Source organism: Nipponia nippon, unplaced genomic scaffold, assembly GCF_047370975.1.
Source record: "Nipponia nippon isolate SJK-2023a ecotype South Korea unplaced genomic scaffold, ASM4737097v1 scaffold_13, whole genome shotgun sequence".
In the NCBI taxonomy this organism is placed as follows: domain Eukaryota; kingdom Metazoa; phylum Chordata; class Aves; order Pelecaniformes; family Threskiornithidae; genus Nipponia; species Nipponia nippon.
This window is the reverse complement of record NW_028262324.1, coordinates 15013475-15039197: the sequence shown is the minus strand read 5'-3', so window position 1 is coordinate 15039197 and position 25723 is coordinate 15013475. Positions and strand designations below refer to the sequence as shown.

General features: G+C 47.8%; 1 protein-coding gene across 2 annotated transcripts in view; it reads left to right on the top strand.

The window, feature by feature from the left end:
* PCMTD2 (protein-L-isoaspartate (D-aspartate) O-methyltransferase domain containing 2) overlaps positions 1-24031 on the top strand; it is a 63327-nt gene extending 39296 nt beyond the window's left edge. The window contains exons 9-26 of one of the 2 annotated variants that reach the window (XM_087749889.1): positions 815-886; positions 2475-2644; positions 4810-4927; positions 6510-6679; positions 7168-7440; positions 7593-7709; positions 9268-9426; positions 10779-10891; positions 12184-12340; positions 13822-13930; positions 14717-14874; positions 16146-17649; positions 18112-18246; positions 18890-19098; positions 19888-20002; positions 20366-20459; positions 20796-20913; positions 22280-24015. In XM_087749889.1, coding sequence (XP_087606015.1) covers positions 815-886; positions 2475-2644; positions 4810-4927; positions 6510-6679; positions 7168-7440; positions 7593-7709; positions 9268-9426; positions 10779-10891; positions 12184-12340; positions 13822-13930; positions 14717-14874; positions 16146-17649; positions 18112-18246; positions 18890-19098; positions 19888-20002; positions 20366-20459; positions 20796-20891 — 3769 coding nt within the window. In that variant the 3' untranslated portion in view covers positions 20892-20913; positions 22280-24015. Of the gene's footprint in view, positions 1-814; positions 887-1234; positions 1364-2360; positions 2645-4809; positions 4928-6509; positions 6680-7167; positions 7441-7592; positions 7710-9267; positions 9427-10778; positions 10892-12183; positions 12341-13821; positions 13931-14716; positions 14875-16145; positions 17650-18111; positions 18247-18889; positions 19099-19887; positions 20003-20365; positions 20460-20795; positions 20914-22279 lie in introns of those variants that run through there. The other variant, XM_087749885.1, reaches the window with a different exon arrangement.
* The last annotated feature ends 1692 nt before the right edge of the window (positions 24032-25723 follow it).

The window sequence follows — 25723 nt, the reverse complement described above, 5'->3', positions numbered from 1 at the left end:
GTGTGTATGCAGACATTTGCATGCAAGCTGTACTGCTTTTGTATTTCTTTCCTGTTCCACTCTCTACTAAAATTGTTTCCTATCTTTTGTCAATGGTCTTTTATGAGTTTTAGATGTAACCGCCCTAACTAAATTTCCTCCTCCATTAAGGGAACGGAGAGTTGATTATTCCATCCTTGTCCCTTAGCACAATCAGTTTTTTCCTAAGAACTGGGGAGTCTTACCTGTGTGCTAAGACTCTGGAAGTGAGAATTTGCCTCAGCTTTGTTCAGAGATAAGCCTAGCTTAGGCCGTTGTTGTCTGAATTAGATTTACTCGTGGATTTGGGTTAATAACTACATTGTGTCTAGGACATGAGTTGTCTAGCGTCTTCTGCTGGAGCCTTACTTCAATGGCTGCCCTTGTAAAATTTCCATATTGTCTGCAGGGGGGAAAAGAAAAGGTCCCTTCTAAACTGGAGCTGACCCAGGCACAGAAAACACAGGGTGGGTCCAGTCTGTGGGGATTTTGTGCCCTTTCTCCTCCCTTTGCAGAGCGTGAAGCGGATTAACTCTAAGGTCCCAGTTTAAACCTGCTACATCACATCTTGAGTCACCATTTCCAGTCCACACCCGCTCTCCACTTTGGTGCATTGCATCGCACTTGCAAATGAATGAAATCCCTATAGCTCATGGAAACAAACACAGTAAATGTAAAAACTAAGCTCCATTTTGATGAGCAGCCGTTGTATTTAAACTGAGTTTTGACCTGGGATGCTATCATCTGCGTAGTGCAAATACTGAATAATGTTTTGGCATGGGTTCTCCCGTTGCAGATTCTTGCACAACAACAAGATTTCCAGGATTCATCCAGGGACATTCTCTCAACTGGAATCCCTCAAACGGCTGTAAGTAAAAAACATTGTCTGCAAAGAGCAATTGTTTATCTTTGATCAGATGGCCAGGACCCGAGAAAAAATGTGCCTGGTTGGCAAAGCTTGTAGTTGTTGCACTTCTAAGGCCACTGCTAAGTTTATAAAACAGTTTTGATTGGACAGGAGAGCTGATTTAACCAGTCAGTGGTTTCTTCATGCTAATGTCTAATTATAATCTAACTATAATCTTCTTACAGCTCAATAATGCCGCAGGAATGAACATTCCTGGAAAGTCCCCTCTGCTGTCCTACACAGTTTGAACCATAAAACATCCATCAAAAATGTAGGAAGTTCAGGTCACAGACATGACCTCGATCATGTCTTCAGATCGGTGTCTAACATGGAAGGAAAAATCACAGTCGTAAAAGAAAAGGCTTTTTTTTCTAGAGATTGAAAACGCTCAGAGGGGTGCCGAGGTGCACGATTCTCGTCCCATGTGGGAATGCCCTGGTGCGTTATTCCCACATAACCTGGCTGTCTCTTAAGCGTACTTTTTGCTTGTTTAAACCCCCAAGAGCTTTGCTTTGTTTGTCTTTTATGATCTCTGGAAATCAGTTCTATTATGCGTTTTGGGGAAAAAAAGCAAGAACTAAAGAATTTTGGTGTTCTGCCATGATTTTAAACTGCAAGAAAATACTGTGCTTCTCACTGCAGCCCTCTGTGGTTTCTGCAAGCAGGTAAAATGCTTCGCTTTTCTTTAAGAGGGAATAACTTGTGGCATGTTTTCTGTATGTGTCAGAGAAAAAGGTGGGGTGTCTATAAAATGCTTTATCATGGCCTTGTGCAAAATCTCACTTTCTCAAATGTTTGTCCCTGGAAACATTAGACCTTTCTTCCATGGTTTTTTTTTTCAATGGCCCTGACCCATCTACTGTAAAACTGTCAGTGGGGAAGGAGGCATCACCTAATCTGCCTATAGTCTTTATTTATCCTTATGCATAGCACTTCACACAGGAATGAGGGCAGCGGAGGGAAAAGCATGGGTGCGCTGGGCGGTTGCCGGTGCTACATTCGGCACGGTTCAGGCCTATGCTGCAGTAATAAAAGTTCTCACAGTTGTGCAGAAATGCTACAACCTCTAGCAGCTGGTCACAGAAAGAGATTGATCCGATGCACACTAAGATCAAGGGGGAGGTTTTTTGAGCCAGGAGTAAAAGAGAGTGGCAAGCTCTAATGAGGCAGTGTTATCTGCTCTTCTTCTAGAATGCAGTAAAAGTTGAAATCTCCATCCTGGGGGAAATACCAATATTTCAGTGTCTCTCTTTGCCTCAAATTATGCTAAAAATGCATACTCCAGTTTAACAGAATAATTTTCATTTGAAACAGGAATGGCTGATGGGTAATGTTAGTTATTCAACGAAATCCTTCTGATTTGGTTAAGGATCCTATTTAGACATTGCGGGAATGAAATATCTCAAATTTTCATTCGGGATACAATCAAACGCAGGGAAGAACAGCCAGGTGATCCTTCACTCCAGAGGACTGTTCCCCTCCTGTGTCCTGGAGAAGGAGGCAGCAGTCAGAGGCTGGGAAATGGACTGCCTTTTCCTCGGTCTTGCAGGCGGCTGGACTCCAACGCCTTGCTTTGCGACTGCGACTTGATGTGGCTGGCGGAGCTGCTGAAGAAATACGCTGAGCAGGGCAGTATCCAGACCGCCGCCACCTGCGAGGCTCCTCGGGAGCTGCACGGGCGCTCCATCGTCACCTTGACCGCCCAGGAGTTTAACTGCGGTGAGCGAGGTCAAACCCCTCCACCAGTCACCCCCAGCCCGTGGAGTTGGGCTTTCATCTAGGAATTGCTTCCTCCACCCCTTTTCCTCCCTCTTCCCTGTCCTGGCCTCCTGCTTTCTCCCTCCTTTTACTGCTGAAATGGAAAAGTCCCAATGGGGTCACACAAGTTTTCAGGATAACGCAGAGAAAGCTGACAGTCGTGTGGGCGTTGACAGCAGCTCTGTTTTGGCTGGCAGGTGTCGTCTTGGTTTTTAGATAGAGTAGGGCCAGTAAAGGACCTACTGTGGTCATGGCTAAACCAGCAAGCAGAAGTGTCCCGCATTAGGCTGAACAGAAGGGGGACACTGGGAGAGCTGCAGTGGCTGGAAACACAACTGAAAACCTAAGCAAACTCTTAGTAGATAGGTAGCTGAATGCTTTGTTTGACTGTGGTAATGTATTGTGTTTGTTAAGCTGTTATTCTTTAAATTTAGATAATTTCTCACTGAAGAATGCCAGTTTGAAATGAAAGGTTTTGTTCTGAAAAATTCCAGAGTTAAATATGTCATATAGGAAAAGACAAAACTGACTTTAAGTGCAGGCATTGGCAGAAGACGGCACAAGCATCGGCTGCGGTTCCCTGATACTTCACTGCTGGCAGAGTGAGTTTGAGATGTTCCCCCTCGCCCAAGGCAGCTATCGGCATCCCTCCTGGCTATGCCAGTCCAGCTGTGTGTGTGGCCGTGCCGTGAGCCAGATATGCGAGATCAGCTGGATTCTGAAGAACTCTCCCTTGCATTCTGTTTTCTCCGATGATTTTATTATTTTTTAAAAAATCTCGACCATTTCACAGCTCAGTTTGGGGCACAGCCACACAAAGAGTTGAATTGGCACAAATGGGTCTGTAACCTCGAGGAACAGGAAGGGTCTAGAGAAAGCAGCTGGGGACACGCGGAGTGGGACCCGCTGCAAGTGGATGTGCTGCACAACGAGCTGTCCCCGACACACACCCGGTGCCCTGGTACAGCCGTTAATGTAAATTTGTTCTGGTTTAGGCATGGGTGCACAGTGGGATGCCTGTCAAATTAGCCAGAGCACCTGGTGGGAAGATTTTGCTGGCATTAGGCTTTCACACTGGTATTGTGCCAGCTGGGGAAGACAAATGATGCATAATTCAGCGTAAAGCTCTAATGATGCAGGCAGCTGATATCTGAGTCGGTACGAAGCCTGCTGGCATCAAGTTAACCCACCGCTTTTTAGCAGATGTGAACCAGCAGAGTAAATCTGCGCTGGATCAGCGTTTTGGACCGTGGGGCTGTGGTGGGTTTGGTCCTGCACTGGCATCGTGGAGGCTGGTTGCCAAGCCATTGGCTTGCGGTCTAAGGAGTAAGGGCACAGACCTTCCACTGGAAAAGGTGGCAGGTTCTCACTTAATCTTATGAATAATCCAGCCGGTTTTACTGGATTACTGGTGAGCATACAGATGATTAGATGGGTAAGTATTCTGCTGAATCAAGATCAAGCGCTCCAGACCACGTACGTAAATTCCGTCCTATTTTAGCACATCCTTTAAATGTTTAACTTGTTTAGTGCTTGAGTACATCTTAAAGTGAAGCGCATAGTGAAAGGTCTCAGTTGAATAGGGGTCGGCTGGTGAATTAGGGACACAGTGAATGAAACCCTGTCGAAAGGGGAGTGGTGCGATTTGCAGAGAGCTGGCACTATGTTCAGATGGAGCAGGCAGTTGCTGAGAGCAGCAGGCTGCAGGGGCAGAAAAACAACCCAAGTGAGGATGCCACTGACTTCTTCGCTTATTTGGGGGGAGCCAGGGACCAACTCTTGGGGCAGCTATAGTGAACCAGGTCTGGTTTTTCTCCTTGCTGCCTGGGGCTGTGTGGGGAGCTGATTGCCCAACATACCGGCAATAGGAACAGCCACTTCGATTCTGCAACGCATTTAGCGGGCTCAGATGAAGGATGCTGTTCCCTCCCCGACATCATTTTTGCTGATGTTGGTGAGAAGTCTGGGGGCGGCTCTGAGTGGATGCCGCTGTGCCTTGGGCTCTGCTGGTGCCTGCTGCCTCGGGGGTTGCAGGACGGGTGTTGCGTTACCCACTGCTCTCCGGTTGGGCTGTAGGTGGTTTCGTGCTGCTCTAGACAGGGTTGTGTTAAAATGGTGTTTTGCAGAGAGGCCTCGCATAACCTCAGAACCCCACGATGTCGACGTCCTCTTGGGAAACACAGTTTATTTCACCTGCAGGGCAGAAGGCAACCCAAAGCCTGCGATTATTTGGCTGCACAACAAGTAAGTCGCACACAATGAGCCCTGGGGTAGCAAAGGTTTTCCAGCACCAAGCTCTTCAGTGACTGCCTATAATTACAAAAGCTGTTTCACGCAACATTAAAAAAAAAAAAAAAAAAAGAAATGGGTATTCCATGGGTTGTATTTACCTTCCTTGTAATAGCATTCTCTGGTGACCACGTAATCCAAGTGGTGTTTTCATCTGCATTTGAAATGTTTCATCTGCATTTGTAATGGATTCCAAGAGCTTATAACTTTCTCATAAACATACTCTGCAGGCTGAAGGCAATTGTCTTTTGATCAGAAAAAAAATAAAATTAGTATTTCACGTTGCTCTAAGCCACCATGCTTGCCATTTATTAAATGCTGAAATGCTTCTAGACTCTAGGTTTTTCTCACTGAAGGCCTAGCGTGCTGGGAGAATGTTTTTTTTTTGAAAGGGAAAAATCACTCGTCTCCTCTGAAAGACAGACATTGCAAAGCAGTGTATAGATTATCATTCTATACAGCAACACTGAAAAAATATATGGCTATGCTAGATGCCAAAGTGTTTCTGGGAAATGCTACACAATAAAATATTCTGTGCTCAAGCAGTTTGCCCACTGTGGAAGTGAAGTTACTTTGCTGCTTTACGAGCTTCTTGTCTGTGGGAGCCTGAATAAGGCTCTGTTATTAATAAAAATGATCAATGTACGCTTCTTCAGCTAACTCCCCACCAGGCAGAGTTTCAGCACAGAGCAAAAGTTTACGGCTGAGTTGAGTCCCCCTGGAAGGAAGGTTTTGTTAGGGAAATGCTGGCAGGCTCCCAAAGACAGCATTGTAAGAGGGGTAATGATAATAAATGTTCCACAAACGAGATATGACTAGAGTGAGGAGACATCAGGGGAATTAAATAAATGCCCAGCAAGCATATTAGTTTGCATAGTGGATTCAGCCTTTGTCCTAGGGGGAGAGAGGTCCCTTCTCCCTTTTCAGTCATCTGCAGCCATCCAAGATTCCTTCGCGCTGGGACAAATGGGATGCAGCAGTGGGACCTTCTGCCACAGGCTGGGGTCCAGGAGTCGCAGGTCACTGTAGAAAGAAGGAAGATGTTTCACAGCTCTCGGGCTGGGTTGGAGTCCAAGCTGTGTTGGGGTCCCACAGTGACTTACTCAGAGATTTTTGCCCCCCTGAGGCCTTTGAGCCCGTTCGAATAGAAATGGCTGCACACAATAACAATATTAATTCATTATTACATTTGCACTTAGTAAATAATGAGAACAAGCTTTCTGGGCCTAGATGCCCTGACAATAGCAACAATGCTATTGCATGGGAAGAGTATGCTCTCCTGATGGGCTGTAAATGTCGTATGTAATCAGTGGTGAGAGAAAAAATAGCTCACCCAGGGAGTAAATCAGAGCTGGAGCTGAAGTTCAGTGCTATAAATCATAACTCTTGCAGTAAATTTCATGAAGTCTCAGAATAGCTCCAAGGAACACCAATTTACTGCAATGCATGCAAAACCCCACCGCTCTCCCGGCAGCTCAGGGGAAGCCCACCAGTCTTCGCTCCTTTCGGATTTTGCCTGTTTGTGGCTGTTTTTCAGTAACGAGATTGACATGAAAGATGACAACCGCCTGAACCTGTTGCAAGACGGTACCTTGATGATCCAGAATACCAAGGAGTCGGACAAAGGCGTCTACCAGTGCATGGCCAAGAACATAGCTGGGGAGGTCAAGACACAAGAAGTCGTTCTGCGCTATTTTGGCACCCCATGTAATTGAGCCTTGTGCACCCCTTGAAGGACCACCTCGGGTTGGGGCTGGGAGTGGAGCTAAGTCAGAGTCAGTCCTGGCTTTGTATGTGCCAAGATGTTCTTGGTGAGCTGGGGAAGAGAGTGGGTAACGGCGTACCGTGGTCTGAGCTGTAAGGCGGTTCCTTCATGGGAGCTGGAAATAGGGGGTTTAGAGGTTGAAGGTAATGTGGGGCTGGAGAGTGAGTTTGGAGGCTGGGATGAATTCTGCAGCCCAGAGGTGTCAAGGGTGAAGGGGACACAGAGGTGGGGAGGCTCCAGCACTAAGTGACTGGGATGGGGAGGTGGTAGGAAGAAGTAGCGCTGGGGAAATTGCTCACAGCGAGGATTTGGAGGTCAGGGAAGAGCCAGGTGACTGCTAGCTGCGTTCCATGAGGAGCCCAAGCAATGTCTGCCCATGACTGCGCAGGCAGCAGAGCTTCTGGTTTCTGAAGCACTCGTTTCCTTCCAGCCAAGCCCACTTTTGTGATCCAGCCGCAGAACACTGAAGTGCTGATCGGGGAAAGCGTCACCTTGGAGTGTGGGGTCTCTGGGCACCCCCACCCTCGCATCAGCTGGACCCTTGGCACAGGCTCTCCTTTACCTCAGGATTCCCGTTTCGCTATCACCAGCTCTGGAGGACTCTTCATTCAGAACGTCACCTTCTCGGACCAGGGGCAGTACAACTGCAATGCCAGCAACACCGAAGGCTCCATCCAGGCGACAGCAAGGATCATAGTGCAAGGTGAGGAGTCCCAGGCTGATGACGTTTCTGGGGCTCTCGGTCAGGGGGGTGTATTTAAGCCCTGTGACTGGTTCTGCTCCCATGAACTGAGAATTAACCCGAGCCTGCTGCCTGAGTTTTTCCTGCTGCTCAGTCATTGCTTTCCCCTCCAGATTCTCCCAGGTTTCTTGTCATCCCCACTGATCAGACAGTAACTGAGGGACAAAGCGTGGATTTCCCCTGCTCTGCCGAGGGTCACCCTCCACCCGTGATTGCCTGGACGAGGGCAGGTACTGCCTCACTTGACTCGCGATTTCTTTCTCTCCCGTGCCGCCATCCACGGGGTGTGGGTGAGAACAGCCAAGCTGCTGGTCCAGGGCGATGACTTGCAGTGGGGATGCAGGACAGATGGTGATCAGCACAGACCTAGTCGCACTAGGAGGTATGCTGTAGATCACCAAGGATGATGTTAAACACTGGGGAAGGAGCCTCTTAGGTCTTTGACACACTAAGTCATCATGTCAGAAGGAAGGAGTGTGCTGTTTTTCATCAGCATGAAACCCATGGAAAGCCTCAAGTTTCCTCCTGCGGTGGCTTCCTACCTCCTTTGAAAAGGCAGGGTCTGGACGCTCCAAGTCGGTGGGTATCCCCAGGTACCAGCTCTCCATCACTGTCATTGATTTGCTCCTCTTGGGGAGCTCATTGCAGGAGAGCATCGTTCACCGCTGACACATCTCTGAGGTTTCTTTTAGCTTAGGAAAAACCACTTTGGGCCAACAGGTGGTGGTGAACTTTTAAAGCCTGGGAAGATTGTTAGCGCTGGCTCCACTGAACTGCTCCCATCCAACACTTTCTGGGACAGAAGCCAATAATGCTTGGCCCAGAGGCCCTCCAACTTTTCCTTATGCTTCACAAGCCATAATTAATGGTTTAGTGCTATGGAGAATTCATGGCTATTGTATTCCAGCTTCCACAGCAATAGCCCTGACGCAGAGTCAAGAAGGACCAGCTGAAATTCTCCTCCACCAGCATGTTCTCCATCTCCTTTAACCTGTTTTCCTCCACTGCCCAAATTTCAGGACATATCTCTTAGAGATGTGGAAAGGAGCGCAGTGACAAGAAGTAAGGTTAACCTTACTTTGTAACCGGGTTTGCTAGGTCACTCAGCAATCCAAAGATCAACCAGGCTTTACAGTGCTTTCGCAGAAGGCGTGCTAAGAATGAGACAAGAGAAGGAGAAGCGATGGAGCATTGCTCATTCTCAAAGCCACTTTTGACAGTGTGGGGAGGATTCAGATTCCTTTTGGTGTTCGGGATAAATAAATAGAGCCCTTACTTGGATGAAAATGGAATATTAAAAAAAAAAAAAGCTAATAATTTTGTTTGGGTTTGGTAAAGCATTTTAATTTTGAACTTTTCTCCATAAATAGAGGAAATATTGAAACAACGCAGTTTCCAAACCAAAGAAAATCAAAATACCAAATTAAACAAGACAATGCTAAATGTTTCCATTTATTTGATTAAACAGCCAGTTTGGATAATTGAACAGAGATTTGCTATCCATCAGGTGTCAGTAAATCTGCAGTTTGCGCTAAGAAAATGCTTATGAGGAAAGAAAAAGGGTACCAGCTCCTTTCCAGTTGCTTAGACAAGACAACTCAGTCATGATCCTGGGCGTGGGAAGAGCAGCATCTGTCCTGTTCTTCGCTTAGCAAGATGAAGATGATATTTCAGCGTGGCTGATGTCATGCTGGGAAGGAAATGAAATTTTTGACTGTCACACAGATACCTCCAGTGATGGGAAGAGAAATCTCACAGACAATTCAATCGCACTGCTTGTTTGATCAGGTGGGCCACTGCCGAATGACCGGCGGCACAGCATCCTCTCCACGGGTACCCTGCGGGTGATGAGGGTTGCTTTGCACGACCAAGGCCAGTACGAATGCCATGCCATCAGTGCCATCGGAGTGAGGACCCTCCCGGTACAGCTGTCGGTGACCCCACGAGGTAAGCTGGTGAGGCTGTGGGAAATAAGGGCTGGTTAAATGGGTTTATTAAGTTAACTTTATGGTATATAACACACTGTCTGACAAGGCTGGGAATTGCCCTGGTTCCTATGGGATGGGACTTGGCTTTTGCCTGGGAGCAGCCGTCTAGTCCTGAGAGCTCCATCAGTTGGTGGGAAACTTTAAAGAGGTTTCCAGAGTGCCAAGATTTGTAAATTGGAAGAAGCTGCTTCAGTTTTCCTTGAAAATTTATCTGGTAGTCTAGAAAAAGTATAACTGTGGGAATGAAACTCATCTGGTGTGGCCAGGGAAGGGGATGGTATCTGTTGGCATCTGCACAAATAAACACTAGGGCAGGGTTATGTGATCAGCAATGACCCTTAACGCCCATCAGATGAGCTCTGATAGCTGGCCAGTTTGAGTGAAAAATGGGGCCCTTCGATGTGTTTGGGAGTTGTTATTAAGAAAATGATTTTGGTAAAGGAAAGGAAACAAAGGATTTTTGTCTGAGAATTTACAAAAAATTATATTAATTAAATTCTTAGTAATCTTTTTTTTACTATTTTTAAATTTTGGCTTTCCTACAAAATGAATTGCAAGATTCTTTTTTAAATGAAATATTCTGCAAAAAAACTGATTCTTTCTCAGGAAGATTGAACTCTGGACTCCAGATACATTTGTCTTAAAGATTAGCTAGCTGGTCATAGGTTCAACCTAAATTTAGGCATTCCAAAATCAAGCCTCTGTAAAACACAAGTCACACAGGAATGCTTTCATGGTCTTATTTTCTTTTTTGTTCCCATATAAATAATCATTCTAAATACGCAAACATCCCTGCTTGTTGACAAACATGGCAGAATTTTACTAATAGTAGACTGGAGGGAAGGAAACTATCTAGAAACATGAAATTAGTGATGCTTCAAGCACAGAATTCACAGAATATTTTAAGACCAGCAAGATCAATGTAATTATTTAATCTGACCTGACGGACACTTGCCAGAGAGCCTCATTCGATAATTCCCGAATCAATTCACGATCCCTGTTTCGGCTAGAGCATCTTTTCTAGAAAGCCTGTGAATTAATGATTTTAAATGACAGAGAACCCAGCACATTCCTGTGTAATTGCCCCGAGTAGAGACATACAGGAGCAGAAAATAATGAACATAAATTACAGAGGACTTAGTAGAGAGACAAGGAGCACAGATAAACTGACACCCCTTTGAAGAGCCCTTGCAACAGCAGAGGGAGCCCAGCAGCTCTGGTTTGCCCATGCTGAGATGTTTTGCACACAGATTTCTCTATTTTCCTTGACGCATTTCTTGCACTTGTGACTTTTTTCCTCATGTTGCACAGTGATACCCGTGTTCCTTCATCCCCCCCAAGATGTGGTGGCAGAGACGGGCCAGGACGTTGCCATTACCTGCGCCGCCCAAGGAGATCCACGGCCCACCATCACCTGGGTCAAAGTAAGAGATGATGCCGTGTACTCAACAGACACCGGGAAGCGGGATGGCTCCTCCGCGGGGGCATTAAACAACACTCTCCTTAAACACCTCTCCCAGCTCAACTAGTTAAACCAGTTTGTGCAATACACATGGAAGAAATTGTGTTTGATGAAAATTTAAGGACCAACATTTCCACTGATTTGGGGTTTTTAATGGTCTAAAAGAATGCTGCTCTTTCTCAGGCTCAAAGCCTTGCAATGCACATTCCTGTTTTCTCTCTTCTTCCTTCCAAGCAAGTAACTTGAAGCCAGTGACCTTCCAGGATGTTAGAAATGCTTGACTGACTATTCCTGGAAAAAACTGAAAATTGATTTTTTTCTAAAAGTAGTTTGTCCTTATTTCCAGGATTCCCACTGGTGGAACTGGATGATGCTGGTTGGCTCCAGCTTTGCTGGGGCAAAGCCTCGATCCCTCACAATCACGCTGCAGCCTGGCTGCTCTTTTCAAGAATTCATTAGATGAAGCTCTTCAGACTTTTTCCTGCTATGCCATAGAACAACATCTGTGACCTTCAGTGGGACCTGCCTTGCCTTTGAGCACAGCCAGGCACAGAAAAAATTAGAGGGAAAAATGCTTGAGCCTCAGTTGCCTTGCAGAGGTCTTGTGGGAGGTGGCCTTGCAGCTTGCCTTGGGCTCCAGCCAACAGTGGGAGCAGAAGAAAAGAGCCTGGGAGGGCAGCAGAGTAAGCATTAGATTGGGGCAGGGCAGCACAAAGATGTTAAGAGAATAAAAAAGTAAAACCTGAAGCCACCGGCTAGGTTGAGAGGTGGGGTTTGAGCGAGCTGCTGCTCGCAGCACTTTGCTCAGCAATGCTGCCCAGAGCCAGCGAAAGCTGGTACCTACAGTTCAAGGCCAGCAAAAATCCATCGCTTTCAGGTTGTCCCAAAACTGAAGACTTTTAGACTTATTTATGTGCCGTGAAACTTCTGTGAGAGCATCAGGGCACAGCACTTGCTCCAGCCAGCCCGTCTGTAAGAAGTGCAGAGAAATGCATGGGGTGTCTATGCCCTGCAGTGAGTGCCAGGAGGTAGACCAGGGTGAAGGAGCTGGGCAAGGACCTCCTCGCAGTGAGTCCAGGCAGGAGCAGATGTCCTTGGATGGCTTTCTGGTTTCTTTGGAAGAGCAATGCTAACATCTGGTGGCCACATTAGTTCATCGCATCCGTCTGCGGGTTTGCTGAATAGGCTGAAGGCTGGGATGCTGGGAAGCTTTCCATGCCCTGACACGTTTTCTGTCTTTTGATGGTGCAACAGGAGGGTATCCAGATCACAGAGAGTGGGAAGTTCCACATAAGCCAAGACGGGACCCTTTCCATTCAAGACCTCGGCGTGGCTGACCAGGGCAGATACGAGTGCATAGCAAGAAACCCCTTTGGCTTCACCTCCAGCGCCATGCAGCTCACCATCACTGGTAGGGTATCTCCTGTGGTCCTCTGGAGTCTTCTCTTGCTCTTGTGTAAGGAGGGGCTATGCTGTGTTGACACCTCCACTTTGAACAGATAACTTTGTTATTTCTTTAGCTTCTTTGCAGACAGGTCCCTCGCAGGCATGATCAGGGTCGCTCAGTTGTGAAAGCCCATGCCCCTCTCAGCTGCTCCTTACTGTTTTCTCAGCCGAGCTGCAATTGCTCCCTGCAAAGCCAAAGGTGTTGTCTTAAACCACCTCCTGCAAGCCGAGCTGTCGGCGTGTGTGTAGTTACTGCCTCTGCTGGGAGGGAGGAACTTATTAAAATGTGCCAACACGCTCACAAGTCATCGTCTGACCGTAACCTCGCACGCCAGGGGAGGGAGAAGGAGAACAACATTGTCGCTGCAAATACAGGGTTTTGAGTGTTCACTCAGTCCCTTGGGGATGGGAAATAAGCCGCTCGTTTTCACGCTACTGCTCCGTGCATTAGGGGAGCTGTAATGAATAAAGAGGAGTAGCACTCCTCTGCTAGTCAAACCAGAGGTCAAGAGTAGAAATTGTACCTCTTAGAGGGTGAGGAGGAACTGGCAAGGGAAAAAAATCAAAGGCAAGCAATAAGGTTAAAAATATAAGTAGAGGGCTATTCCTCAAGCACGTAGGAATAACCAGCATGAATAGTGAGTAGCTTATTAGGTGAATTTAGTATCATTTTCTATGCCGGGATTTTATGCAAGGAGCCGAGAATCATCTGAAATTTCTTTATTGTTTGAAATTATTCATAAGATAATTTCCATGATTTATTCTTGATTGGTACCTCATTTTCCAGCTGGCTATTGCATAGGCCAGTAGCCAAATGGGAACTGGTTTGTTCAGCTGTGACAAAGGCCCTGGCTTAAAAAATGCATTCTGTAGTAATTTTTAAGAATTCATGTGTTTACTTCGGAAGGTATTCAAACAACAGCTTTCTTTTTTTTTGTTTTAGAATGGGGTATCTGATGTGTTAATGCTAAATTTGAACTGAATTAGAAGTGTTCCACAAGTGGAAAATTAATGTATGAGCAATGCATTCAAATGAATTTCATGAATTTTAGAAGTTTCCTTTGTGGGAAGTAAATACATTATTTTGGGTTAACTTGCTGTGATTTTTTACATTTTTTTTTTCCTAGATTAACCACCAACGAAAACAGGCATTTATTTGCAAAGCCGTACAGGAGCAAACTCTGAATACGTGTTCCACAGTCATCTCCTGAAAAAGTCACCTTCTTTTTCAGGCAGTTAATTTCTTCTTTAGAATATCTGTTTTGTTTTGTTTTTTTTTTTTTTAAAAAGTTTCATGGTGTTTATGTTGCAAATGGAAATGGAGTTTGACCTGCAGTGGAGTTACTATGGAGCTTGTACCGATGCACAGCTTTTCTTGAGCTTGGAAGACAAATTAATATCAAAGTAAATTAAGAATGTTTTGTTCTTTCTTTCTGCTTTGGAAAGCCACGGATGTCGGTCGGAGCGGCGACACGTTTGTAGCCACGTCGATACGGGAAGCCATCAGCAGCGTGGACCACGCCATCAATTCAACACGCACTGAGCTGTTTAGCAAGTAAGTGCGTGAAGCACCGTGGTCTGAGACTTGAAGCAGGAAAGAGATGAAAGAGACACTTGAACGAAGCTTTCTCAAATCTCATTTTACTGTTGACAATCCGCAAATGAAAGCTCCAGCATTGTTCTGAGTATTGGCGGTTGAAGCTGCACCGTGTAGACGTAAGGATGTGATAGAGCTTCGTAACAGGCATTTGGGATTCTGGAAAAATCTGATACACGAGTATCTGATACATGAATATCACCTCTTATGTCACTTATATCTGCAACATGCATTTTGTCAGCTGGAGTTGGCTGCAGAGGCAGCGCATAGAAAAGAAAAGAATCAGCATAGTCATTTTATAAATGCAGCTGACTTTGTGTAGGGTGAACAGAAATAATAATAATATAATTCTAACCATTTCGTCAATGAAAAATGACTTCCTGAGTGAATGGTAATTCCCTCCTCTTCTACCCCAATATATGTTTGTACTGAGAAGACAGATAGTTTGTATTAAGCCCAAAACCTCTGGGTTTCAGCTGTTGAAAAGTGAAAAATAAATTGCTATAGCAGAAAAAAACAGAGATGCTGAGGAAATTAAATACATGTATTTTCCTGAGGAAAAATATCCTTTCTTTAATCATCTGCAATATGCAGGCAAGCCACATCATTCTTATACACTAGTTCTGGGGGTCAAGCACCAGGCCAGGATTAGAACCTGACTCCTGCTGCCTGTAATGTCTCATTGCTCTGAGCAGAGTCTATTTATTTTAATGTTCCTGTATCACTCCTAATTCCTTGAAACAGACGCCCCAAGACGCCCAATGACTTGCTGGCTCTCTTCCGTTACCCCCGGGACCCCTACACCCTTGAAACAGCCAGGGCAGGTGAGATCTTTGAAAGGACCTTGCAGCTGATTCAGGAACATGTGCAACAAGGTCTAATCGTGGATATGAATGTCACAGGTAGGAGAGATTTTATTTCCCTTCTTAACTTTGTGCCTAGGATTAAATTAAAACAACAATGTGTAGACATCCAGAAAGGTTAAAAAGTGCAAATTTGGGTATATCAAGAAATGCGTTGTCTGGGTTGCAATGCTCTCTTACATCTCATGGTTTTCACAACAGCCGGAGGGCCGGTCTTGTGGTTACCACACCAACCCGGTACTCAGGAAAGTGGTTCAGTTCCCCATTTTGCTGAAGATTTCTTGACTGGCTATGAAAGCCCTAATCTTTAAAAATATTTAACCATCTAACTCACAAAGGAGTATCTTTGTGGATCCGAGGTTCAGTCCCTCAGCAGCATGGTCAGAGATGTTTCCTGCCCTCCAAAGGCAACGAGAAAAATACTGAAAACTCTGAAGTATTTGGGTGCTGTAACAGAGGAAGGGGGATATCACTCCTCTGTCTCCCTGCTACTTTGACCTCTTAGCTACAAACTCAGATGGGTTCCAGCCACTCGAGTTCCTTTTATCAAGGCAAGATAGCAAGCAACACAGCAACGCAACACCAAAAATACCTAGTGAGGTCCAAGCATCCGGCAGCTGGACTCCAAAACTTGCTAGCTGGGACTTCCTTTGTGTACAACAGACATCCCCATACACTGCATGTTTCTACCTATACGTGTGAGTCATCATGTAGCAGGCATGTATGTTTGGGGCCCGTAAATATTTTTGCCTGCCTGGACGTATTCCAGGCTGCGAGGAGTCTCTCTCCAGGCTGCAGGTCTCGTCTGGGCTGGTCGGACTGCCAGCCTCTCCTCCTCGTTGCCCTGTCAGCATCCGCACAGCGCAGCATTATTCAGCGCTTTTGCATGGTGTAGCGCCCTGGCAGTCACCCACAGCTTCCCTGCTGCTCGTCACGTAGGGTTTGGATGGTCGATGGTGCTTGAGGTTGCAGTAATAACCCAGAGAGATGTAAAATAAACCCAGGCTGGAGACCAAGACCACCCACACAGTGTGGTCTGCCAGTCACAACATTTCTGGTTTCCACCTCTGCGCAGTTTATACTAAACTCTTTTCCCCTTCTTTTCTTCTCTGTGGGCCTGGTATGATGCCGTGCTTCATTTAACCTTCCATAAATTACATAGCAACACCACGATCAGAGACCTGGCCTTCCTGTGCCCACCCTGACAATCCCGGCAGCAGGTTTCACACAGAGCCCTTACGTGGGATGGTAGGAACCGGATGGCTACAACGGCTGTGGTCTGACCCGGTGCTTTGCCTTTACCTTCGCAGGCTATCGGTACAATGACTTGGTGTCCCCGCACTACCTGAACATGATTGCCAACCTATCGGGCTGCTCTGCCCATCGCCGCACGCCAAACTGCTCGGATATCTGCTTCCACAAGAAGTACAGGACCCACGATGGGTCTTGCAACAACCTCCAGCATCCAATGTGGGGTGCATCTCTCACAGCCTTCCAGAGGCTCCTCAAACCTGCCTACCAGAATGGATTTAACCTTCCCCGGGGGTTGTCCTTGGCAGGAGATGCCAGGGACCTGCCCCTTCCTCTACCGCGCCTTGTCTCCACCGCCATGGTTGGGACTGAGACCATCACCCCCGATGACCAGTTCACGCATATGCTCATGCAGTGGGGGCAGTTTCTGGACCATGACATGGACCAGACAGTGGCAGCCATTAGCATGTCCCGCTTCTCAGATGGAGCACCCTGCAGCGAGGTGTGCACCAACGACCCACCTTGCTTCTCCGTCATGGTCCCTGCCAATGACCCCCGCGTGAGAAACGGGCGCTGCATGTTCTTTGTCCGCTCCAGCCCTGTGTGTGGTAGTGGGATGACTTCTCTGCTGATGAACTCTGTCTACGCCAGAGAGCAGATCAACCACTTGACATCTTACATTGATGCTTCCAACGTTTACGGCAGCACAGAGCAGGAATCACAGGAGCTGCGGGATCTGAGCAGCCAAAATGGGCTGCTGAAGCAAGGGCAAGTTGTGCCCAGCTCAGGGAAGCATCTCCTTCCCTTTGCTGTAGGGCCACCCACCGAGTGCATGAGAGATGAGAATGAGAGCCCCGTGCCGTGCTTCCTGGCAGGAGATCACCGTGCCAATGAGCAGCTGGGTCTCACGGCCATGCACACGCTTTGGTTCAGGGAGCACAACCGCATTGCCACGGAGCTTTCGGCCCTCAATCCCCACTGGGATGGAGACCTCCTGTATCACGAGGCACGGAAGATTGTGGGTGCCCAGATGCAGCATATCACCTATGCCCAGTGGCTCCCCAAGGTCCTTGGGGAAGCTGGGATGAAGATGCTGGGTGAGTACAAAGGCTACAACCCCAACATCAATGCGGGGATTCTCAACGCCTTTGCCACTGCTGCCTTCCGCTTTGGGCACACCTTGATCAACCCCATCCTGTACCGGCTGAACGAAACCTTCCAGCCCATACGCCAAGGCCACATTCCCCTGCACAAGGCCTTCTTCTCCCCTTTCAGGATCACGCAGGAGGGTGGGATCGACCCCCTCCTCCGCGGGCTGTTTGGGGTTCCTGGGAAAATGCGGATCCCCTCCGAACTCCTCAACATGGAGCTGACAGAGAAACTCTTCTCCATGGCACACTCTGTCTCACTGGACTTGGCTGCTATCAACATCCAGAGAGGGCGAGACCATGGCATCCCACCTTACAACGACTTCAGGGTTTTCTGCAACCTCTCATCTGCACAGGAGTTTGAGGACCTCAGAAATGAGATAAAGAACTTGGAGATCAGGGAAAAGCTCAGGAGGTACTGTAGCCTGGAGTTGGAAGCGTCAAAATCATTGGCAATCAGTGAAAAGTTTCTGCTCCTCCCAGGACACCCATCAAATAACCTTCCCAGATATTGCTACCCACAGATGTTAAGATAGGGTAATAGCTGTGGTTTAAGAATGGGGTAAGACAAATGAGGTCTCTCCAAGTGACCGGTCTGGTTCTGAGTGGAATGTCATCAGGCACTGCTGTGGTGTAGTTTGGGAGCAGGTTGAGCCTTGGAGCTATTTTCCAGTGAGACTAAACTCCATCTTATCTGCAGCAGCTGCCTCTTTCCAAGGCAGGCCTTTATCCCATTGTCTTTGAGATAAGACCATTATAAATATTGTCCAGATGAGTTCCTTGCATACAAATTCCTATGAGGGGATCAGATGTATATTATCTATCTCTACTCTTTAAAAAGTTTTTTAACTTTTTAAAAATATCTGTTATCCTGCAGTTTATATGGAACTACCAAAAATATTGACCTGTTTCCAGCACTGATGGTGGAGGATCTTGTCCCTGGTACCAGAGTTGGACCGACGCTGATGTGCCTGTTAACGACGCAGTTCAGAAGGCTGAGGGATGGAGACAGGTATTATCATCGGAGTCAACCCAAAGTCTTTGGTATTCTGTTTGGGGGGGATTTGTGCCCTACAGGGAGGAAGAGAACCTGTAATTTTTGATTATTTCTCATCTTACGATACGAGGAGGAGTCTCCTCTGTCCAGTGCATTTGCAAAAGAACTTGCCACAGACACTGTCAACGTGTCCTTTCCTGATTTAATGATTCTCATTTCACTGCAGGACACTGGGCACCACTGAGGATGTGCCCAATGTCTCCTGAAAATGCTAGAAAATGTCCGCAGGAGCTTCCTTCTAATTCCTATTTGCCGCTTGTGTGAATGAGGCACGTCTTTGCCTGGTGATACACTTAGGGCAGGCGCATTGTTCACCCATGTCTCAACCTGCTACAGCAGGTCTGAGCCTTGGGATTCCCCTGCAAGAGGCTGTACCTGCGGGTGGTGGCACCCTGCAGCTCTGGCCAGCAGCTCACGGGGGTTCATGGGTTCGGAAGAGGGCAGTTTGTGTTCTCAGCTGCCTGACACCAGAATAAAAACTCCTTTTGAGGGGTGTGGGTGCTGCCACACAGATGTAGGGGAACTCTTCTCCCTCTCCCAGCCTCACTTCCCATCCTCTTCTACTCCTGAGTCATGCTGTGATTACAACCCACTGCAGGTTTTGGTATGAGAATCCTGGAGTCTTCACGCCAGCACAGCTGACTCAGATCAAGCAGACGTCCCTTGCTCGTGTCATCTGTGACAACAGTGACCACATCCAGCAGCTCCAGAGAGATGTCTTCCGGGTGGCATCGTACCCGCAGGGCATGATCGGCTGTGAAGAGATTCCCGTGGTAGACCTCCGCTTGTGGCAGGACTGTTGTGAGGGTAAGGAAGGAGGCTGCTCTAGCACCGACTGATCTGGGGATGACTCTGGGTGGCCTTTGTCACATGCCATCAGCTTATATGAAATGCCAGGAGCTGATTTCATGCTACACCATGAGAACCGTCTGTCAGTAAACGGATGCAAAGAGGAGAATAGAACAGAACAGAACAGAACACAATACAATACAATACAATACAATACAATACAATACAATACAATACAGTATTTCAGTTGGAAGGGACCTACAATGATCATCTAGTCCAACTGCCTGACCGCTTCAGGGCTGACCAAAAGTTAAAGCAAATTATTAAGGGCATTGTCCAAATGCCTCTTAAACACTGACAGGCTCGGGGCATCAACCGCCTCTCTGGGAAGCCTGTTAGCTTCATTGAATCTGGCCGAAGGTCCACCTAGCTGAGGGCTTCTGTCTCTGGCAGCAGCCAATAGCTCATGCCTCGGGGAGAGCCTGAAACAGGACGTAGGCATGGTGATCCTCACCACATATCACTTTACAGATTCTTTTGGGAGTCTGTAAAACTCTGCCATTAAACCACAGATCCTGCCATGGTCCCCTTGTGCTACATTCTGGGTACAGATGCCCAGCTGAGACACGGGAATCCATCCATGATGCGTGCCCTGTTACACACCTTTGTTGCCTCCTCCCCTCCAGCATAAGAGATGTGTCAAGGGTGGATGGTGAAGGCGGGCAGCGCTGCCTTCTGCTGCCTGCAATCCACATCGTTCTGCTTTAAACACCAGTGCTTACTGCAGACTTTCCCTTCCTTCCCAAGACTGCCAGACACGTGGGCAATTCCGGGCTCTTTCTCAACGGTTCCGAACCAAGAGGTCTCCTGGCTTCAGCTATCCAGAAGAAAACCCTGCCAAGCATAAGCCTGCCTTCCCCAGGTGTAGTATCACCAATTCTTTTACCTCCATTTTATGAAGCATAAGAAAAGGTTTTAATAACTCAGTCCATTCAGGCCTTTGAAATTGGCATTCTGCAGAGGTCTGGAGGTCAGGGGTGTTTCAGTAGATGCTGAGCTCAAAGTCCTCCAACACTTTAGTGCAGAGGATACTTAAATATCTCTGATACTTAAATATCTGGGCTGAGTGGCTGTTTGGCTGGCATCTCTTAGCAGGTGAATCTGGGAGCTGGGCCCTTCGGTTTGATACTTACTTGGAGGCTGATGTCAGAGAAGGCAGAATGATTCTCTCATCTAGGAAGCTGACATTTGCATAATCCCTTTCACTTTTTATCCCTGACCCCAGAAACGAGGCGCCTTCTCCAAGCCCTTCCTCCAGAGAGAATCTCGAGTCCCTTGTGGCTGAACTGGAGAAGACAGTTGCTTCCCTACGGAAACAGGTAAAAATTCGTGCCCCAGTGTTTGTCTTCCATGGAGTCACCCCAGGAGCAGGATTTAGCTATTTGCTACGGGCAGCCCCTGTGACTTCTGTGTCCTCCAGAGCCAAGAGCAACTGTCCGATCACAGGGAACTAGAGGCAGGTAGAGAAGAGGTAGAGTAGGGAGAGAAGGGATAAAACTGAGCTCTGTGAGCTCAGACCTCTACAGCTGGACGGCTTGAGCCTCAGTGAAGGTTACTCGAGCCAGCACTTTCTTCCTGTATTTGGGACAGGTTAAAGATTGTCTGTGCAAAAGTTCAGACTCGTCTTAGAGCTGCTGTTTTCTCATCCCCACCAGGTGAATTCACTAGAGAGCCAGCTGAGGTGGCACCACAGGAACGCCAGCACGCATGGACAGGGGAAGAAGACTGGAGACAAACGGAGGAAAAGATGACCATGTTGACTGTTTGTATAAGGTCAGTGTGTTTGTTCTGGGCTGGGGTCCAAGAGGTGGATCAATGCAGTGCTGCCGAGCGTGCGGTGGGACACCTGAGCAGTCTTCACATACAGAAGAGACTGTTGCAGAAAGGAATGGAGCAGTCCGGCAATGAATGGGACAAGAGGTAATAGGCTTAAATGCAGCAGGTTAGACACTCATTTCTACCAGTAATGATTAGTGACTCACTGGAATGGGCTGTCTGGGGACGTTGTGGTGTATCCGTTCCTGGAGGTCTTTTAAGAACTGGTTTGGCAAAGATGGGGAAAGACATAAGTATAGGATGGACTAAGTGGACTGGGTGAGGTCTCTCAGGCCTATTCTCCTGGGATTCTGGGTAGGTTTCTTCTAGCAACACTTAATATCCCAACCCCAAATCCAACAGCCTCCAAAGGACCTTTGTGGGGAGAGATGTCACAAAGCGCAGTGATGGAGTAGTTGGACTGGTTCCTCCTTGGAGTAACAGGGACATCTGGGCAGATGGAGCAATCCATCATTTGCTTACATATTGGCAGAGATTTCCCCCTCAACATCTGAGTCATTGCGCACCTCTCTTCTGAAGGCACCAGTCCTCTGTTTGCTCAGCTCGAGCCACGGGAGTGAGGATGTTCAAGTGCATGTTTAAAGTCACTGCCAGCGCCTGCCAGCCTGGGGACTCCTGCTGCTGCTCAGCTGTGGCAGGGTGCTGGCAGAAAGCCACAAGGCCTCTGGTCCCCTCTGTTTAGGGGCACAGAGAGCACAGCCTGGGCTCCCTTAGCCCCCTTTCCATGGAGATCCCTGCAGCCTTGAAAGAGAGAATGAACAACTCGCTGGCACCTGCCGGTCTGGAGGAGGTGTTTAATGGTTTTTATGTGTTGCAAATGATTACGCCAGGGACAGGAGCAGAGGAGTTATGCAGAAGTCTTGTTCTGCCAGGCAATCTGTACTAGAATGAGCATCCTCTGGAAGTCAGATTACAGGAGAGGGTAAGCAAAGGCTGCTCTGTGCTGATAATCTCAGCAGAAAGCAGAAGGGGAAGCCTGTAGACGGGCCACACTATTTTCCAGTCTGATTTGGTGTGATGGTCCTTATAGATTTTCCAGTCGAACAGCGATCCCCATTAGAAATTTGACATAGATTGCAGTGTGACGCGTGAGTTGGCTTTTCCTTGCCATCATTTGCAGATCCTTGAAGAGCACTCTAGGGTTTACAGGGTCCCTGAGAAGTATTTCTGTGGCTTTAAAGGGCTGTTGCTATTTTCATGCTGCAATCACGCGTGCCCCAGACCTGCCAGGCCCTTTGCAAACAGCTCGCTCTGCCTCCAGCTGCCTCCCATAGAGTTTTTCTGCTTTCCTGTGCCGTTTCAGGTGCCCTGTGACGTGCACTCCTGCTCTCCACCAGCCAGTCCAACCCACCCCTACAGGGCTCAGAAAGAGCAGCTACAAGACCCCACGATGCTCTGCCTCCTCTCACACCTCCTCTACCACTCCCTGTCCCAGAACGACTGTATTTCTGCCTGTATTGAACCCTCTGCACTGACTGCCTACGAGCCCCTCAGCCCCTGGACAGTTTGCTTCTGGGGATGGGCTCTGCCCTTTTTGATGGTGACAGACCAGCAGTCTGCTGAGATGCCACTTTCTTCCTTGCTCCCCAGCAAATGGAGAATAATTGAAGCTGCTTTAGTGCCACCGTTCTGCTCTTCTCCTCTTCCCATGCAATGCTGTCACCATCCACCACTCCTTGTCTGACATGGCCCATGGGCACCCAGCCGAAACAATTCATTAAGAGGCAAAACCTTTCTCAAACACACTGTGGTGCCAGGAAGCATCTGGAGAAATCTGAAAAACAAACAAACAAGCAAACAAAAAAACCCCATGAAACCCCAAACAACCCCCCCAGCCATCTTCTCATGCCAACAGAAAGAGCAAGAGGAACCTCGGGGCCCTGGCAAGCCCTGTTTGGGCTGGGCTTGCAGTCCCTGCCAGCAGCGAGGAGGTGAACCCAGGGCCCGGGGAAGTCTCCCGGCTGTTTGGGTGCTTCAGGACGGGATGCCAGACGCAGCAGACCACGGCCGCCCGCAACGCCAAGATCAGCCGCTGGGCTTTGGCGGTCGTTGGGTAACGAGTGGCGCATCCTCGGTTATGTGACCCTGCGAGTGACCTACCGTTACGTGCCCAGTGCTCAAAAACATTTTCCTTGGCATGACCCATATTCTAGAACTTTCTGCCCCTTTGGGGGATTAATTGGATTTATGTTTCTCCCTTTTTTTTTCTTTCCCCCAAAAGGCTCTTTGCTGGAAGATGTATTTTGAGTGTAAACGTAACAGGATCTGGAACAGAACCTCAGATAATTAGATATAATGGGCGCTCTTGTTAGTGGAGGGGAGCTGCTGGTTTCTGTCAATTGGTACAGGAGAACACGATGTGCAGTGTTTGACATGGATGAATGCAAAGTGCTGTTTGTGTTTATTGCTCCCAGGTGCTCTGCGGCTAAACCAGGACTATGTAACCAGCTCTACTGAACAGGTCTTCTGGTTTTGTTGCTCTTTGGAGGTGCTTTTTAGTGGTGCTAGAACTAAAGTCCCTGTGTATCCACCACAGCCCCAGATCTGTGGACAGATTGGTTTTTAGTACATCCTCGTAAGCTGGTCACAGGGACTAAAGAGAAAATACTTGATCCATTAGGTATCTGTGCCTTCCTTATCTTTCTCGCTTTTCCTATGTCCTCCCATCTTCCTTCCCACAGTGCAAGGACCAGAAACTTTTGTGAACGTGCTTGTTCTTTTCTTCTCCTCCCACCCCGCCCTTATTTTTTAGATGTTTTATAGTACCAAAGGGATTCACAGCAGCAGGGATGCTCCTGGAACTTAATAGGAAAATAAAAAAGATACTAGAAAAAGGTTGTGATTTATCAGCTGTTTCCTGGCGTGGGACTCTGAGCTGTGCGTGCGTGTCCTGTGCAGACACAGGTTTGCAGTGATGAGTGTGTGCTATGCATGTCTGGTAAGTTCAGCTCAGAGGCAGTATTTAGTCCTCAGGGATGTTTGTCATTTTGAAGTACTCTTTCATTTAGGTGCAAATCAAGATCCAAAGCCTTGTGTGTTATAAATCAACTGCACTTGTCTATCGCTTGTACCACTAGAGAATCTAATCTGCCAAAGGTCAATAAAGGTAAATCAGTCTCCAGTCTCCTTCTGCAAACCACAAGTTTACCAAGTCCGCATTCAAAACAGTAAGGCATAAACGTTCGGTGCTTGAGCTAATCAGATAATCTCTAAATGCATAACCAAGCAGCCCATTTTCCTCCTGATGGAGCGTGAGGTGAGGAGCAGACTTGTCAGAAGCACCGCAGAAGGACAGCAGAGGGGATGGCCCTTCCCCACGCGTTGCAAACCCTTCTGCGCTCCATCCTCTGTTCCCCTCCCCATGCTTGAAGTGGGAAAAATACACAGAGAAATGACACATCCCTGCCTGCCACCGCGAGCGAGGCTGTGTGCTGGGCAGGCGGGGGAAGATCTCGGGGGAGTTACCCATATATTCAGGTGCTACTTTGGTAAGCAGGGAGCAGAATATTTTATTAAAGAATCCCTTTTTTTTTTCTAGTTCTCATCTGTGCAGCAACGCGCAGAGCACGCTCACGGAGCGTTGTGTACTTCTGCCCTGGGCTTCTCTGCCTGGGAGAGGGTGGGGAAAGAACTGACCCCCAAACCCAGATATTGAAATCCAGCTTTTGCAGGTTGATTGGGTGTCATGGGACTCCCAGGACGCAGGACACAGCAAGCCCAGAGCTGTTGACCCACAGAAGGGTCCAGTTTGTTCTTCATACACCATACGGTTGCAGTCTGCAGCCTAGATCCCTACAGTAAAGTTTCCTTTATCCTTTTTTTTAAGCAGCCTCTTTCAAAATCCAACTGTACACCCAAAATGAGCTACCCACACCAATTACAAGCAGAGGAAGATCAAGATAATGGGCTCAAGGCCAGGAGCGGAGTTGCCAGGCACAAAACTCCCACTAATTAGATGGAACAGTTAAGTGACAAAACCCAGGTGGGGGCTGGGGGGCTGGAGTTGGGATTTCTCACTGGAGCAGTGAGCAGGCGGCTTAAAGGGTATGTGCAAGATGCGAGGTGGAAATCTCCATCCTTTGGCCGATGTCTGTGGTTGCTGGGGTTTGGCAAGGGGCTTGTAGCGTGTCTGCATCCGAGTGTGACCGGGACTGTGAGGAGCGTGGGTGTGCTGACGGCGGCAGGAGCCGGGGGTTGGGTGCCGGGGCTCGGCTCCGGATGCCATGCAGGCACCTGGGGCTGATCCAGACCCTGCACCAGATGAGGATCTCCTGATGCTGAGGGGTACTCATCCCTGCCGGAGGCTGAGCGAGCACTGGATCCTGGTGGATCTGGGAAGTGGATTCCCTAGAGATCCTCTGCAATGGGGAATTAATGGGAGGAGGCAAATGCTTTAGCGGAGTAACCCCGGGAGGTCATTGCAGACCGGAAGGAAAAAGCATCTTGTGTTATAAACCCCACAATATCCACCCAGCAAATATCCAAACCACTTCAGATCTCTTCTAAGGTTATTTCCTTAATTCTTAATTCACACATTTGTGGATGCAATTATTTTCCTATGGAAAAAAAAAAACACCCTCCCACACAAGTGAGATCAAAACTATTAACTGGAGTCAGCCACTTGTCACAAGAGCTGCTTGAAGAACAGCGAGCTGTGTTTACCGGTGCTCTAGTAACAAGCAGGAGAGCACACTTTGAAATAATAATTAAAAAAAAAAAATTGTTCTCCTTCTTCAAGAGCGGCGAG